This window comes from Monodon monoceros, unplaced genomic scaffold (genome assembly GCF_005190385.1).
Source record: "Monodon monoceros isolate NGI ecotype Baffin Bay Population unplaced genomic scaffold, NGI_Narwhal_1 Super_Scaffold_18, whole genome shotgun sequence".
NCBI classification, from domain to species: Eukaryota; Metazoa; Chordata; class Mammalia; order Artiodactyla; family Monodontidae; genus Monodon; species Monodon monoceros.
The window spans coordinates 119396949-119412810 of NW_021703774.1; the positions used below are offsets into that span (position 1 = coordinate 119396949).

The window sequence follows — 15862 nt, forward strand, 5'->3', positions numbered from 1 at the left end:
ATTATATATCTTAACTGCAAAAGTTAGCTTTTTCTCTTATAAATTTTGTTTAATCCTCCTTTTTAAAAAAGTAGTGTTCAGTAGTAAGCACACAGCTCGGTTCCTTAAGGTACCATTTGAACGTTACAGCTCTCAGCCTGATAGAAACAGTTTGGTAGTACAGTCATAACACAATTCTGCTGACTCCTACCAAAAGCACAATGTTATATACATAATAAATCTTCTCATCAGCTGGTGACTCTGCTGTCATTTGGTACATGTTTTCTTCTATAAAATAACTGACTAGCAAAAATCAATCATAATCACTGCTGGTTTTGTAGTATGTTTGAAAGGCAGGTGGTCATCCCATTTCTGGAAATTAAAAACAATTCAGAGATAAATATGGAAAAAAAAAAAAAAAAAAAGAGAAACCAGGGCAGAAAGTGTGTGGGTTTAGGTGTTTGGTGAAACAGGATGAGATGGGCTCTTAACGTTACTCATCAACTGAGAAGAATATTTCCATCTGTTTATACTAACACACTGATCTGGATGCATACACTGTGACTGCTATAATGCACACAAACTCACAAAAATTTTGCTTAGGTAAAAACCACATGATGTTCTATTCATATTATGGTGGAAAGGCAAATATAAAATTGGTCAACAGAGTTTTCAGATATCAGAGAATAGTCTCTTTTTTTTTCCTACAAAGATATTATTCAACTATTCTTTGCATTCCTAGAATTCAGCAAGAACTTATTTTGTCTTATTATGTTTTAAGCACTCAGAGGAGCCATAAATACCATTTGCCCAGGCCCTTTAGCATGTTCATGGTATTTTACTTGGATTTGTGACAAACAGTCAAAGAACATAAAAGTTGAAAATCCCTATCAGCGTATTTGACCCAAACACTCACCCAAATATATTGATAGTAATCCCTTGTATAATCCTACTTGTCTTCCATATTTCCCTGAGAATCTTTTGATGACAGGGAGTTTATATTCTCATAAATAATCTATTTCATTGTGAGGACATTCTTGTTTAGGATATTTCACTATAATGACCTGAAATCTACCATTATTCTGTCCACAAGAACAAACTATAATAAATCCACAAGTCTATTCAAAAATCTTCCTTCTTTCCATTCCTTACCTTTATGTAAACATTCCTAGCTCCTTCAGCTGTGTCTTTACATGTTATTGTGTCCGGACACTTTACTATTCTGACTGACCTCTCATTGTAAAATAACATACCAGTGTGTCACTCTTAAATTGTAGTGACTATAACTGAAAACATGACCCCTGATATGGTTTTATCAATAAGCATGTCTCCAAGAGCTTCATCCAAGACGTTTAAAATTGAGGAAAGGACAGAACCAGGCCCAGCTCCTCATGGCCTTCCTCTAACATTCTCCCTTCATACTTACATGAATCTACCCACAAACACTGGTTGTAGGGGCAAACAGTATTTTTCCTGGCTGTGTGGGTTCCTTGTCCACATTTTTCCATTCTATTGCGTAAACTATCATTAACAACTGTCAAATGACTCTTGAGATCTATATACACTCAATATGTTCATAGAATTCCCTTTATCAATTAAGCTAGTTAACATACCAAAAAGGTTAATTTCATCATTTTGATATGGCTAACGCTTGCCCTTCATTTATCTCAATCTTCAACCAAAAATTTAGATAAGCTTTCTGCCCTTCCATTATAGTAGTAGCTGTGAAAAAAGAATAAATAGTTATGAAAGGTATAGGAAAAAATATAGAATAATAGAGCTAATGCTTAGTGGGTAGATTGAGTTTTCCAACCGGCAGAAAAATGAGAGGATTTGGCTTATTTTTTGCCAAGTGATGAGACTGCAGTGTTCAAAACAAGAAAGACTAGCAGGTAGGAGAGGTAGTTACAGAACACACATGCCCAAGAGAATACACTTTTCAGTCTTAACCACATTTTCAAGTTCTTAACAATATAATATGTTATCTAGAAAATCAAAATAAAAATCCACAATAATTTCAACTGGGATGTGCAGATATGTAACACACCTAATACCTTGGAGAAACTAAAATAAATCAACGTTTCTTACTTAATACTCCAGGGAGTAGTTTACCCACAATGTTTTTTAATTCAAAAGGGAAAAGTAGTTAAATATCTTTGTTCCTCAGAATGTTGTAATTAATATGAGGGAGAATGGCTTTTTAATGAGGGTGTTAAAAACTAACTCTTCAAATAAGGAACATTTAGAACTGATAAAAAAAATCCTTATTCAAGACCTTCTGAGCACTTACTATGTACTAAGTATGATCTTGTAAAATACTCAGAGATCTATATAAAATAGTTCCTTGATTCATATGAGTTCTCCAGAAATGTGCAGGAAAAATATACATAGATTGGATATGTGTGCATATGTTTGTGTATGTGTATTTTGTTAACATAATTACGTGTCTTATAATTAGATTTGCCCCATTACTACCATATTCTATTATTAACAATGACACATAATTATGTTACAAAATACACACAATCCAATATAATATATATCAACTATATGACAAATATACATACATGTATATACTCATGTATGTACACATACATATAATTTATATATGTGCATATGTATATATAACATATATAACTCACTGGTTATACAGTTTCTATGTTCTATTCAAAAATACTGAATGTAAGTCAGCAAATTTCAGTACTTTTATATGGATTTTTGATATTATTTTATCATGACTTACAAGGAATTACCTATGAAGACTTTGCCTACTACTGAAAATGCTCATTAGAATAGCACCTAGATACAAGAAAATTTATAATATTTAATCCACTTGATGGAAATGAACAAGTTAAATGAACAAATTATTCAGAGCCAAGAGAATTATGAGTATCTGAAATTTCCAGAGTTCTTGTGATTCATATTTAAATGTAAGCCCCAAAAGCTAGCCCCAGTATAAAACAATTTCTGGAAAGAGACTGACATTTTTCCAATGAATAATTTAAAATGGAACTTTTTCCATGTGAACTGTCTTATATCTTGGCAGTAGGCATAGCATTTCAATAATTTATACAATTTTGAATATAATATAGTTAATGCCATAAAAGCAATTTCTTTGATATTGAATTATAAGAGAATGCACTTTGGCCACTATAACTAATGATCTAGGGGCCAGCAAATGGCAAATTACCTTTTAACCCAATTTTAGAGAGAATCTGTGCATGTAACCATAGGACTGCACTGAGATATCTGGGTATATAATTGCACAATAACATTTGGTTGTTACATTTTAAGCATAAATAAAGCATTCTCTTTGAGAAAAGCAGATAAAGAAACACAACGATTTAAAAATGTAGAATTTGTTGGGGAACAAAATATTAATGTGAATCATAATATTATTATTTAAATTTCTGAATAAGACCTGTTCTCAGAATATTTCCTAAGGCAGAACTCTGATCACTCTGGAGATGTCATCATGCTTATTCCATGACAGGTGAGCAACCACACATTAGTGTGATAATGCACAGCTTTTATGAGAAACCAAGCAATGTAATGTAAAAATGGGTCTTTCAAGGCAAATGAACAGGCTGAGGGCTTGCCAGACTGCAGGGCATAGATAGCAAGTTGTGACTCCATGACTGCATTCAGACTACAAAGGACTTGCAGTGGATGGTGAGGATTTTGCACACACATAAACCTACAGGCACTGTTTATTTTCATAGACCATGTAGATTTCTACATTATGACAATTTTCCAACTGTGATGATCACATGTCTTCAGTAAGCTGCAAATTTTTCTAAATCCCAGAATGGTGCCATTTGAGTTGGTGCTAAGGTAAATCCACAGGTATTTTGATGAATTTGTATGGTACAAAATAATAGAATAGTTCATATCTAAAAATCTGGCAAACCTGGATTTTCATTTCTAAATGGAAATTGTCAGTCTTTAGACTGGTGCTCTCCAGTGTACACATGCACATTTGTTTTGACCTACCAAAAGGCGACTTTAGGTATTTCAACCTAATAGGTGGTTTGGGGTTTGTCTTCCTCATTCTTTATATATTTTCCACATTCTTTTCAATAAGTGTGTACTACCTTTATAATTAGGAAAATACATATTATGTACAAATAACAAAGAAACCAGAGTACTTCAGAGAAACCATTATTTTTTCTGATTGCACTGACATGACACATCTTCTCTGCAAAATGCAGAAAGCAGCATAGCAGGCTTTAGATATAAAAACGTACTAAAACACATTTATGGAAACCTGAGCCTCACAAAAAGAACTCCTATTGAACCGGAAGAGGCTTACCTCAAGAAATCTGGGGCTTCCCTGGTGGTGCAGTGGTTGAGAATCCGCCTGCCAATGAAGGGGACACAGGTTCGAGCCCTGGTCTGGGAGGATCCCACGTGCTGCAGAGCAACTGGGCCCGGGTGCCACAACTACTGAGCCTGCACTCTAGAGCCTGTGAGCCACAACTACTGAAGCCTGTGCGCCTAGAGCCCATGGCAAAAAAAAAAAAGAAAGAAATCTGGAGCCAGGTGTTTCAATATAACTCTATGAGTCCAAAGGTAGACATTGGACTCTCTTGTGTTTCAAAAAATGCTAAAGCAAGCTCTTAGCTCTGGGAAATATTTGCAGAGAAGGCAGCTGGGTTCTAGCATGACACAGCTGGGCTGTTTCCTCTGATTTATGTAGAGAATAGTTCACTGCCAAAGATGAGGCAAGAAAAGTTCATCCAAGCCATTCCAGAGGGCATTGTTGGCACATTTTCAAACAGAACAGTGGAGCTGGCCACCAGGTTTGTGGGAGTAGTGACTATACTGGAAGGAGGTACCTGCTTTCCTTAAGATAAATTCCTGGAAGGGAAATCATTGGCTCACTGGGTTGGATTTTTTTAAAGTTCTTAAAGTATACTGCTGAATTGTTTCCAGGAAAAAGCTCATTATTAATTCCTAATAAAATGTTATCATCACTGAAGGTTTTAAAGATAATAGAGTTGGTTTCTTAAGAAATCTGCCTCACTAGGTATGGATACCTAAATTTGTGTGCTCTAAGGCATTTCAGTTGTGGTGTTCTTCCTATGTATTTTGCAACTATTTTCTACTGGGGATGAGTTACAAAGGCATTGTAGATTCCCTGTGATATACAACACTGCTGTAAGTGTGTCCTAGCCTTCCTGCTGCTGCTGCTGCCTGAGGGGGTAGCTGTTATTATGGTCCTGATTTTAAGCAGTATTTTATATCTTTGAACCATCCAAGTAAATGAAGCTGAAGCTAGCCTGAGGTACAGCAGGGTTTTGAACTCTGGTGTGTAAACATTCATGTGATCCTCCAGCAAAAATGAAGCAAAAATAAAAATCTTTACAGTCTAAAATATTGAAACTCTTGTATAACAATGCTGTATTTCTGTTTTAAAACTGTTTATTCTGCAGGTGAGGAACTTGCCCTCAACCAAAAATTTTTAAATCATTAAATAAATATTAAGCCTCCAAAACTTATCCTTTCTAAACCAGTGACCTTTCTTTATTCTTTTTTCACATTAAATTATCATGTATGGTAAGCCTTCTTAATATAACATATGTACATACATGTGTATTTACATACGTGTGTGTGTATTTATATATATTTGACACTGAAAATCTACCTAGCGAACACCTAGGCCTTTCCTCAGTAAGAAATCTGTCTTAAAATTTAGGGATTACTTGCTTTCTTTCATCCTATTTGATGTATAATCCATGTATTAGGTAGTCAAGCAAAGATGGAGAGAAAGGAAAGAGAGAAGGAAGTCATTTCCAACTTTGATTTTTCCATAACTCTATATCCTGTGGGGTTCATCACTCTCAGATACTCACTTTCTTCTCTCCATCACTGATTGACTTGACCCCTGCTACATGAACCAATTCTAGATTTTCCCAAGGGAAAATAACACAGCGGGGAAAAGTTGCTCATAGCACCTTTCTACTGAGTGCAAGCTATTAAGGTCTCATCTCTTCTAGAGATAGTTACACTTTAATATTAAGCCCTTGCAGGCAAATAACTGCTCTGAGGCTTTGAAGGAGGGCTCTTTAACTAGAGTGGAGTTTTTAAATAAATAGGAGAGGGAAGTTTATGGAGAAGACTTTCTGGTGTCCTGTAAGTGTTACCAAAATCTGTAGATTTTGGAGCTCATACCAAACCTACTGGTCTAGGATCCCCTAAGTTGTGCCCTCTCTACCCCAGGATTCTAAAAAAACTTACCAGATCATTCTGATGATTATCTGGGTATAGGAAACTACTGTTTTTAACCATCAAATTCCACTCAAATGTCATCTGTTTCATAAAGCCTTATCTAAGATCAGTATCCCCTCCAATTCTGACTCCATAGGCAGAGTTAGATTTACTACTCTGTGTTCCCAAAACACCTTGCTGTACAGAATCTACTTTGTAGGATTTATGATTCCATATCATAATTAATAGTGTTAGGTTTTTCTAACTCTTTAGACATGGACTCCTTAAGATTGGTCTCCCTAAATCAAGTTGGTTTCTCAGTAAATATTTGTTGAATGAATGGATGGATGGATGGATTAAAATAGGTCACTGCTTGTTCTTCCAGTGTATATAGCTGACCCCCTGAAGGACATAGTAGACTGAGAACAATTTATACATAGGTCTTATGAAAAAGGAAAAACACTAAGTTAAGCAACATGATTCAAAGTTTGAACTGAAGTCTGAAAGATACATTTTTTTTTCAAACACTTTCTTTGCCCCCCATAGCAGTTCTGACATATTTCATCAGTAGGTAATTTACAAATCTGGCAAGTTTACATTTACAAGTCACACTTAGCTATTTTTTCCTCCTATCAGTGATGGGATGAGGGGAGAAACCATAGAAATCTCTGAAATGTCATAAACTATAAAAAGTCAGTTTATAGTCCCTGAGTTGGAGAAAACAATGTTGCTAGTTAGATGCAGGCCAGGAAGCCATCAAGCACCCATCAGCAAGCCAGTTTAGGGAAAAAAATCATGAAACAATTTCTTCTCTCAGTTTGAGAACAGCACCTTTTCCAGGAGATTTGTTATGTAACGAAGATTTGCTTTCACTTTCTGGGGGCTGGCCAAGACTGAAAAGGGAAGTGCCAACCTAAGGAAAGACTGTTCTTTTGATATTGCCAGCCATTACAAGATATGGGAGTTCAAAAAAAGCCAATTCTCTGAAGATTTATAGTTGTGTTTAGCTTGTTGACTCAAGCAGTTTGGAAAATCTTCAAAGATATAGGCTATTCGAACTAACCCAGACTCCAAGTCTATGGAGAGGGAAAAAAAAAAGCAGAAATAATATGTACACATTATTCAAGTCAAATACTTTTGACCCTTAATTTACATAGCTTCTCAAGTAAACAAACAAACAAACAAAAAAACTAACCAAAATACACAGTCCTGCCTAGGATGTGACAGCTCATTCTGTTGAAAATAAATTTATGATTATTGTTCAATTATTTCTCTGGGTTTGCATGGCAAAACTATAGTAGGCAATGCAGTATGGAAATGTCATGCTTTTAAATAAGTTAAGAGAAATAGTGAATCCCCAATCTGGGAGAATCCTTGAAAAACGTCACATAGGACACTTGGCACTTTAATTACATTTTCACTATATTCTCAGAATTTATATTACATCATCCTTGCAGTGGTATGAAATTCTATGGGAAATCATCATTATGAAGCCAAAGAAATATTAGCTCAGCACATAAAAATAATAAAACAAATATTGTTGAATATCACATATGTGTCAGGCTCTTTTCTAGGTACTTATAATAGGCTGTTGAATAAGGTAAACAAGGTTCCGACCCAAGACCTTTACTTAAATTGCATGAAAAGAAGACAGGCAATAAGCAAGTAAAGAAATAAATACAAATGACAGATTGCAAAGAATACTATAAAGAAGAAACTATTGATACCAGAGGAGGGGGAGTGAGAAGGAACAACGTGTTGTGAGGTGTAAATGGTTATTTCAACAAGACACACACCCAGAAAAATCTATCTTGCTTGAAGATGTTCAAAGTCATCAGTGACACAATGCTTTCAGATGAAATTTAACCCTTTAACATTCCCTCAGAAATTCACATTTCAATGTTCCTTCTTTTGGTAAGCTTTAGAGGTGGAGAAAGTCACTGTGGGAGAGGTGAGTCAAACAGGACACAAAGAGATGGAATTGCTTTTATTTTTATTTTTTGTTTGACCCAGTGAATTATGCATATGACCCAGTGTATGCATAATTCAATTAGATTCATTAAAACCTTTAAAGGTTTTTAGTAATGAGCCTATGGCTTCAGAGACTGAGTGGGAAGACACGTAGTACACCTGCTTATAAATCACTGCTGTGATTTTTATACCCTGGCTATGGAAGCAGGTGATTTTTGTGCCCAGAATATTGTGGTTATAATAAGTACTCAACTGATGTTTTTTAACAATCTGTGAGTATTTGTGGACCAAGTTAAATACATAATCCATCTACCTTTTAGCTCTTGCAGCCTAAAGAAGCCCTCCAAATGGATATGTATGTACTGTGGTCTTTCACAGACTCTTACAACTTAAGAACTTGATGGGGCATTTAATTGATCCTAGTAAACCAATGAAACTGCCCAGATCCAAATAGTCCATGTCTTGCATTTATTTACAGTTAAGATAGCTATCAAATACATCCTCTAAAGATTTTCATTGTTACGTGTGGCACCACCTCACATCTCATGCAACTTCATATAGGTGTGAACTCTATTTTATTTATTATCATCTACACAGACTTTTAAAAAAAATATTTTCCACCAGCTGCCACCCCACTACAAATCAGGGCTGGAGTCCAAGGACGCCAGGCTCCTTGTCTCTGACTTCCTCACACCAGCATCCTGGCCGCAGTCCCTGAACAGACTTTTCATATAAAATAAAAGAGTGTGCTCATATGATTCCTGTGTTGTACATATTTGTCACCCTTATGTTGACTGCTCACATTTTTAATAGTCATGTTCCACACTACAGGATGAGTTGTTGGAAGAAATTTAAGTTAAATATGTGAAGGCTGCTCATTGAACAAACAAAATCTTATTTTATTTATACAGTTCAGAAATTATGTACAAGTAAAAAAAGAAAGTAACCATGAGGACACTCACAGGACTCAATTGCCCATCACAGTGCAAATGGTAGGGAATAATCCCAAATGGCTGGTTGTGTGGAAATCGTTAGTATTTTGTTTGGATATGTATTCTAAGATTTTTCTTAATAAGAATGCTCCATCCTGCCTGAAGACACCGTGATAGATGGTTCCAAAAGGAGAAGGCAGTTGGGGCAAGTCAGATTGCATACTTTTTGATGAAAGTGAAACCAGCAAGAGATTTGAATTACCTTAAATGAATCTAAATCTATAAATGCATCTAAATATGCATCATTTCCCGCCCCCCACCATGGCATCAATAGGAGTTGAGAACAGGGTGGTAAACAGTAGTTGAAATTGAGTCCAGTGAATAATTGATTAAAGGCAAAAAACGTTATGAATTTGAAGGTACAAGAGTGATTCCTTTAAATGTATGTGGGAATTAAAAAAAAAATTTCCCTCCGACACAGACTTTAAATCCACTCCCAACCCTATTGCTTAGAAAGTTTCCAATGTTCTTCAATGTCTCTAACTGGTGATAAGCAACAGTTCATTATTAACACAGATGTAAAGTTGTGTGTATCCCCAGTTAGGGTCCTATTAGAAAAAAGTTATTCTGTGATTTAGTGAGAAATCTAGAACTTCTACCTTTCAGTGTTTTTATTTATGGTTTCATGATGATGATGACAATTTTAATGTTATAATAATTATTTCCTGCAAATTAAACAAGTGTATATTTAGATGAATAACTTATTCCTTTATTACTCTGCTCTAGGTCATAAATACTTAAATAATATGCACAGCAACCTAAATACTTGTTAAAATATAGAGTTATTTAGTGACTTAAAAATTATTGAATTGACTGAACATACTTCTTTTTAAACAATTGATTTTTAAGTTAAATTTATAAATAAAATGGTTGAAGGAGTTTGATATAAGGTATATAGAAAAGAAACAGATGTCTAGAATAGTAAGTTATTTTAACTCTCTTCATTTTTCTTTTTTCTATGCAAGCATGTAGAATATTGGACATGCCATAAGAAATGCTTTTTCATTTAGAAAGTTCAGTGGCGTTCTTCCCACCTGTGCACATTCACCATTTATACACAAACTGTAATCCAGAACGGGAGGGTTTTAAGACACTTGAGACATTACCATTCTCCAAGCTCCTGCAACCCACGGTAGAAATATCACTTTTCTTTTCCTTTATATCTTAGCCTAATGTTCCCCAGATTCATCCCAAACCCTTCCTCGAAACCACACCTTATTCTGGAGGCAGAGCTAACAATAGCTCCATTTCTGTTTTCTTACATCGAGGTCACTGATAGTTCTTTTGTATTATAAATAGCACCACAATGAATAATTTTGCGGATAAACTATCCTTCATGGTTTGCTCTAAAAGAAACAAACACAAAATTAATCTCTGATGATTTGAACCCAGAAGGCATACCTAGTAGACCTGTGTTACTCATGTAAAATGAGAAAGGAAATTATGGAAAATATTTGTCTTCTCTTAGTTACTTACCAATCTGCCTCCCTCTTTTAATTTTAAGTTCCTCGAGGTCAAGGATTATGCTTTGAAACTTTTGCATTTCCTGTGAGTCCAGAATTATTCCCTCCATAATAATCAGTAAAACTTTGAAGTCTTGAACTGGATATGCAATTCAACAAAGCAACACCTGTTTTTGCCTCCCCAAGCTACATACATTGCATGTGAGGGACTTCATTGGCCCTCTCTACACACAACATCTGTTGCCAACAGGTGATGCATTCTGGGGAGAAGTGCCTTGCCAGAGGGATTTCCCTTGCTAACATCCTCTTTCCAGATGTTTCTTTCCTGTAGCAGATCCTGAATTATGAGGCCCCGGCAGGTGGTTGCAATCACTGAACTGACATGTCACACCTGGAATTCAACAGTCTTCCCCCACCACAGAATTTCCCTTAGTTAAATGTTAAATCTTAAGTTTATTGCTAAGGGACTTGGCTATTTCTCTGTGAAATCAAATATTGTGCTTAATATTAGTTTACCACTTTAAATATAAGTAGATGTGTAAAGATGAAACTAAACTATTTTAAAGCCAGATAAAATTGACAAAATAATTTAATTTAGAGGCTAGAATGTGTGGTCTTATGGCACTCCATCATTTCTCTTAAATATATACACCTCTGCTCAAAGTTGAATCAGTTATATGTTTAAAATAAAACTAACCAGACTAGACTGATGTCTGTATACTATCTTCTACATAAAGAAGGAAAGTATCATATAACTTTTTGTTTTTTTAATAGTAGACATTGATATATATGTATCTGTATATTTATATATATATATATATACACACACTCATAAATATACACACATGTGTTTGTATATACACATGTATTTCATGGTTTACTATATCACACCAATACCTACATTCATATATACAAATGATATATATATTTTTAATGTTATAAGTTTATTTTTATTAAATCTTCAATTCACCAGTAAGTCTTGCACATTTTTCTCTACTTTCTTCCTAGGGTATTTTAAAGTTTTTATTTCTGTTCTGTTTCAGTTAAGCTAAAAGGATTCTTCTATTTGGAATGGTTTTAATTTTTTATTATTTGCCTGAGAAGAGCTCAATGAAGAGTTTAATGATAACATGTCTTAAATGTCAATTAAAGTATGTCATTTAGGAACAGATACAACAGTATATCACTTAGGAATAAGCCCTTTCCTCAATCATATCACCAGTTATTTATAATTGGATACTTTATATTTATAATCAAATCATCCCAGATTTTCATGTAGCAGAGTTTTGGTTCCATTAAAAAATAAAAGATGATATTCAAAGTATGAGTAATTTAATTCATCTTTATGACAGATTTTAGTTACTGGTTTTTAAAATAACTCTGAAAACATATCTCTTGCCAAAAGAAACCCTAAGACTGGAAAAATGAGAAAAATTCCACTTAAAAAGCATGTTTTTGGGCTTCCCTGGTGGCTCAATGGTTGAGAGTCCGCCTGCCGATGCAGGGGACACAGGTTCGTGCCCCGGTCCGGGAGGATCCCACATGCCATGGAGCGTCTGGGCCCGTGAGCCATGGCCGCTGAGCCTGCACGACCGGAGCCCATGCTCCACAACGGGAGAGGCCACAACAGTGAGAGGCCTGCGTACCACAAAAAAAAAAAAAAAAAAGCATGTTTTTATAATAGTTATCAAATGTATCTAATTGCCATTTATTTAGCTTTGACCTGAAACTTCAACATACTATATTTTTATATAAGAAACCAAAACTTATGGCACAGGCCCATTGTGTATACTATCAAAGTGGTGAACTCCTGAGAGCAATTTTAAGACATGGGAAAAGAGCAGTAGTGAAATTAAAGTTAAACACCAAATACGTGTTTTAAGGCATCTAATAATAATATTGATAGCTAACAATGATGCCAGGAACTTTTCTAAACCCTTTAACATATGCTGACTTATTAATCTTCACGGTAGCTATATGGGGTTTGTACTATTATTATCTCCAGCTTGCAGATGAAGACCTGAGGCTGAGGTAACACAGCTAGCCTGTAGAGGACACAGGACTTATATCCATGCTGCATAAGGATTAAATGAGATCATTTGGTATTTGAGAGAATACAGACATTTTTATCCTGGAAGTTAATTTAGGTATTTTCCTATTCAACATTCCCAAAGTTTATTCCAGGCTCACTACTTTCATCAAATACTCTGTTATAAAAGCTTCCATAGCCTAATACATCAGGAAAAAACAAAACAAAACACATCACAATATTTCCCCTTTCACTCTTGTAGATTTACAGAGCAAAGGTCATAACAAATGTTCTAAGAAATCTCAAAATAAAGAGACCTGTTTCAACAAATTTCCACCCATTACTGACAAGAAAACTCATGTTGAACACATCTTTCACAGCCCTTAGAATTTGTGTTCCTTAGAACATAAATGCTCAGAAATTCCAGCCCTACTATTTGGCAGATTAGAAAACTGAGACCTAAATTGCCTTTGCGACCCTGAAATCTTATATCCCAATTCTGTACATGTTTTACCTCACTTAGCTCTTAAATCACCATGTAGGCATAACTGTTCTGCTAGTTTAAGTTTCTTCCAGATTTCCATTTTTCTTTAATCATTTCAACAGGAAAACCATCATTATAGTGAAGATACATGGATGGAACAGACAGATGGCTATATTCTAGTTTATGTAATACAAAGTATTCACAACAATATTTATTGATCATTTAAGCACTATTTAAGCTTTTTGTTATTAAATATTTAATTTGTCCTAAAATATTTCATAGCCAAATATTAGAGAAAATTAGAACCAAACAAAAACACTCTAGGGTAATCCTGAGGATCTAGAGAATCTATCCTTTAGGTGATGACCATGGGCCATAAGTACATTTCACCACCATAGTTTGATTGCATGATATCATGGAGTTAATCATATATAGTTCAACAGACTTTTATACATTTTTTTCTGACCACTGCATGTTTTGCCATTTCAGTTCCTCCGAAGATATATGACATCTCAAGTGATATGACCATCAATGAAGGAACCAATATCACCCTGACTTGTTTGGCCACTGGGAAACCAGAGCCTTCCATTTCCTGGAGGCACATCTCCCCATCAGGTAAAGCAGAAAAGTATCCGTGTTGCTCGTGCTGTTCAATATCTTCCTGTAACCTCACTTGTTCAGAATGTAAGAGTCAACTAATTTTTTATATCCTTTTCATGAGGTAGTCAGGATGCATATTTTTATACTTATTCTTTATACCTAAATGCATGTAGTTCACAAAACTTAAATGAACATTTTCTGTCAGAGCCCAGAGTAGAACTTAGGTCTCTTGATTCCTAGGCAAGGTTATTTCACCTGAAGTATACTGGATAATCACAAATCAATAGACAAAAGGTTCAAATGGAAATATCACAAGAGAAATATCTTCATTTAAATGTGTAAGGCTTTTATTCAATCGGCATTCACATGTTAATAGGCCAGCATGAACTACTGAGGTAATCAGGGGAGAATAAAATTATACAAATTATGAGTTTGTTGCATCTAATTTCAAACTGCAGTTCAGAATCAAGGATTTGGCAGTTAGAATTAAATTTTCACTGATGAGGGATCTAAAAACCCAAGAGTTTAGTAACTTGTACAAGATCACATAGCTAGGTGAAATTAAGGTATATAACACGTTTATCAGTGTCTGGTGCTTCTGATACAGGGCACATCCTCCTAAAGAGATTGTCAACTTTAGGAAGCTGGGGATAATCATCATCAAGACAGGTCTATTTTCACAGCCACAACTCTAACTGAGTCATCAATTTGTGTAAAATCTAAATATTTGAACTATATAACTTTAAATGTACCGTGAAGTAAGAGTGGTACTTTTAATGAATAAGATCCCACCACATTTCAGATAAACAATATTTGATTTATATTTTGGGTAGAAATAACTTGAACAAGGCTAGGATGAGGAAATCTCTTTTAAAGGAATCAAAAAGGCATATTTTATATAGGCATAGAAAGATTACAATTAGAACATCTATTTTATCTGCTAATGCTTTCTTTAATATCACTTATCCTTAAGTGCCTTTTGATTTCCTCATTTATGCAGTAGGACTAATGAGACTTACTCACATCATACTCTTAGTATTACTATTAATATGAGAAAAAAATCAATAGAACAGCAATATACCCTTACATAATATGCATTATGGTCCCTGTAATATTTCTGAACCATGAGTGTGCTTTTGACTGCCAACATTTCACTCTCTACAGTGGCTACAGAATCATAAAACTGGTATGTGAGCACTGAATTAGTGGCAAGACTCTCCATGGGGTGTAAGTGAGGCAAACCCAGGACTAGCAGTTAGAATACATGTGCTCCAATCTCAACTTCCTTATTCAACAGTTCAGCAAATCCTAGTGCAAATCTCTTAGCCTCAGTTACCCTCAGCTAGTTTCCTACTTTCCAAAAGTCGAATGATAAAAATCCCTGGCTATTGTGAGACTCAAAAAAGATAATAAGCATAAATGTGCATTAAAAAGTATAAGGTGATACGCAAATGTAAGGTTGATTCTTAATCATCTTTCCAGGGATTTAAATCTGATATGAAAATATAATTTTTGTAAGAATGAAGCACATAATCTCCATCTTCATACAATTTAAGATTAATAATTTGGATTTAACTCTCCTTCTTTGCAGTGCTTGTTATTATGCATATTCTTTTTGTAAGTGCTTGGATACATTTTAGTTTAATTAAATACCATGAATGTTGGTTAGTGAAGTTATTAGAATGACGATAATGGATAGCATCATGAAGCTGAAAGAAGAAGGATTGGGTTTATAAGTTAAACTGTGCATAGATTTGTTTTTCTGATCCTACCATACAGAGCAAATGAGTAAAATTAGAATAAATATTAACTATTATCTAATGAATAGCTAGACATAGCTGATATTTTTATAAATGGATGGTCACAGGAAGGTAGCTCCACAGAGCTTCTCCCTTATCTACAGAAAAGTTAGGTTATGAGTTCAACCACATCACAGACATTGCCTGAACCAACTGAAGTTGCCATTCCACTTGTTAGTTCAAACAACTTAGCGTACTTTCCCCAAAATATCTTTCTTGAGAAGTTTCTGAATATATGAGCTTCCTTAGAGTTACTTATAGTGACGATTTCTTCCTTTCTATATTTTCTATTCTATATGTAGAAATTAATTTCAAATTTATATTTAAAAAGTTTG

General features: G+C 34.8%; 1 protein-coding gene across 2 annotated transcripts in view; it reads left to right on the top strand.

The window, feature by feature from the left end:
• The window catches only part of NEGR1 (neuronal growth regulator 1), a 902823-nt gene that overhangs the window by 532359 nt on the left and 354602 nt on the right, over positions 1-15862 (top strand). For both annotated transcript variants that reach the window (XM_029230110.1, XM_029230109.1), the window contains exon 3: positions 13618-13743. In XM_029230110.1, coding sequence (XP_029085943.1) covers positions 13618-13743 — 126 coding nt within the window. The remainder of the gene's footprint in view (positions 1-13617; positions 13744-15862) is intronic.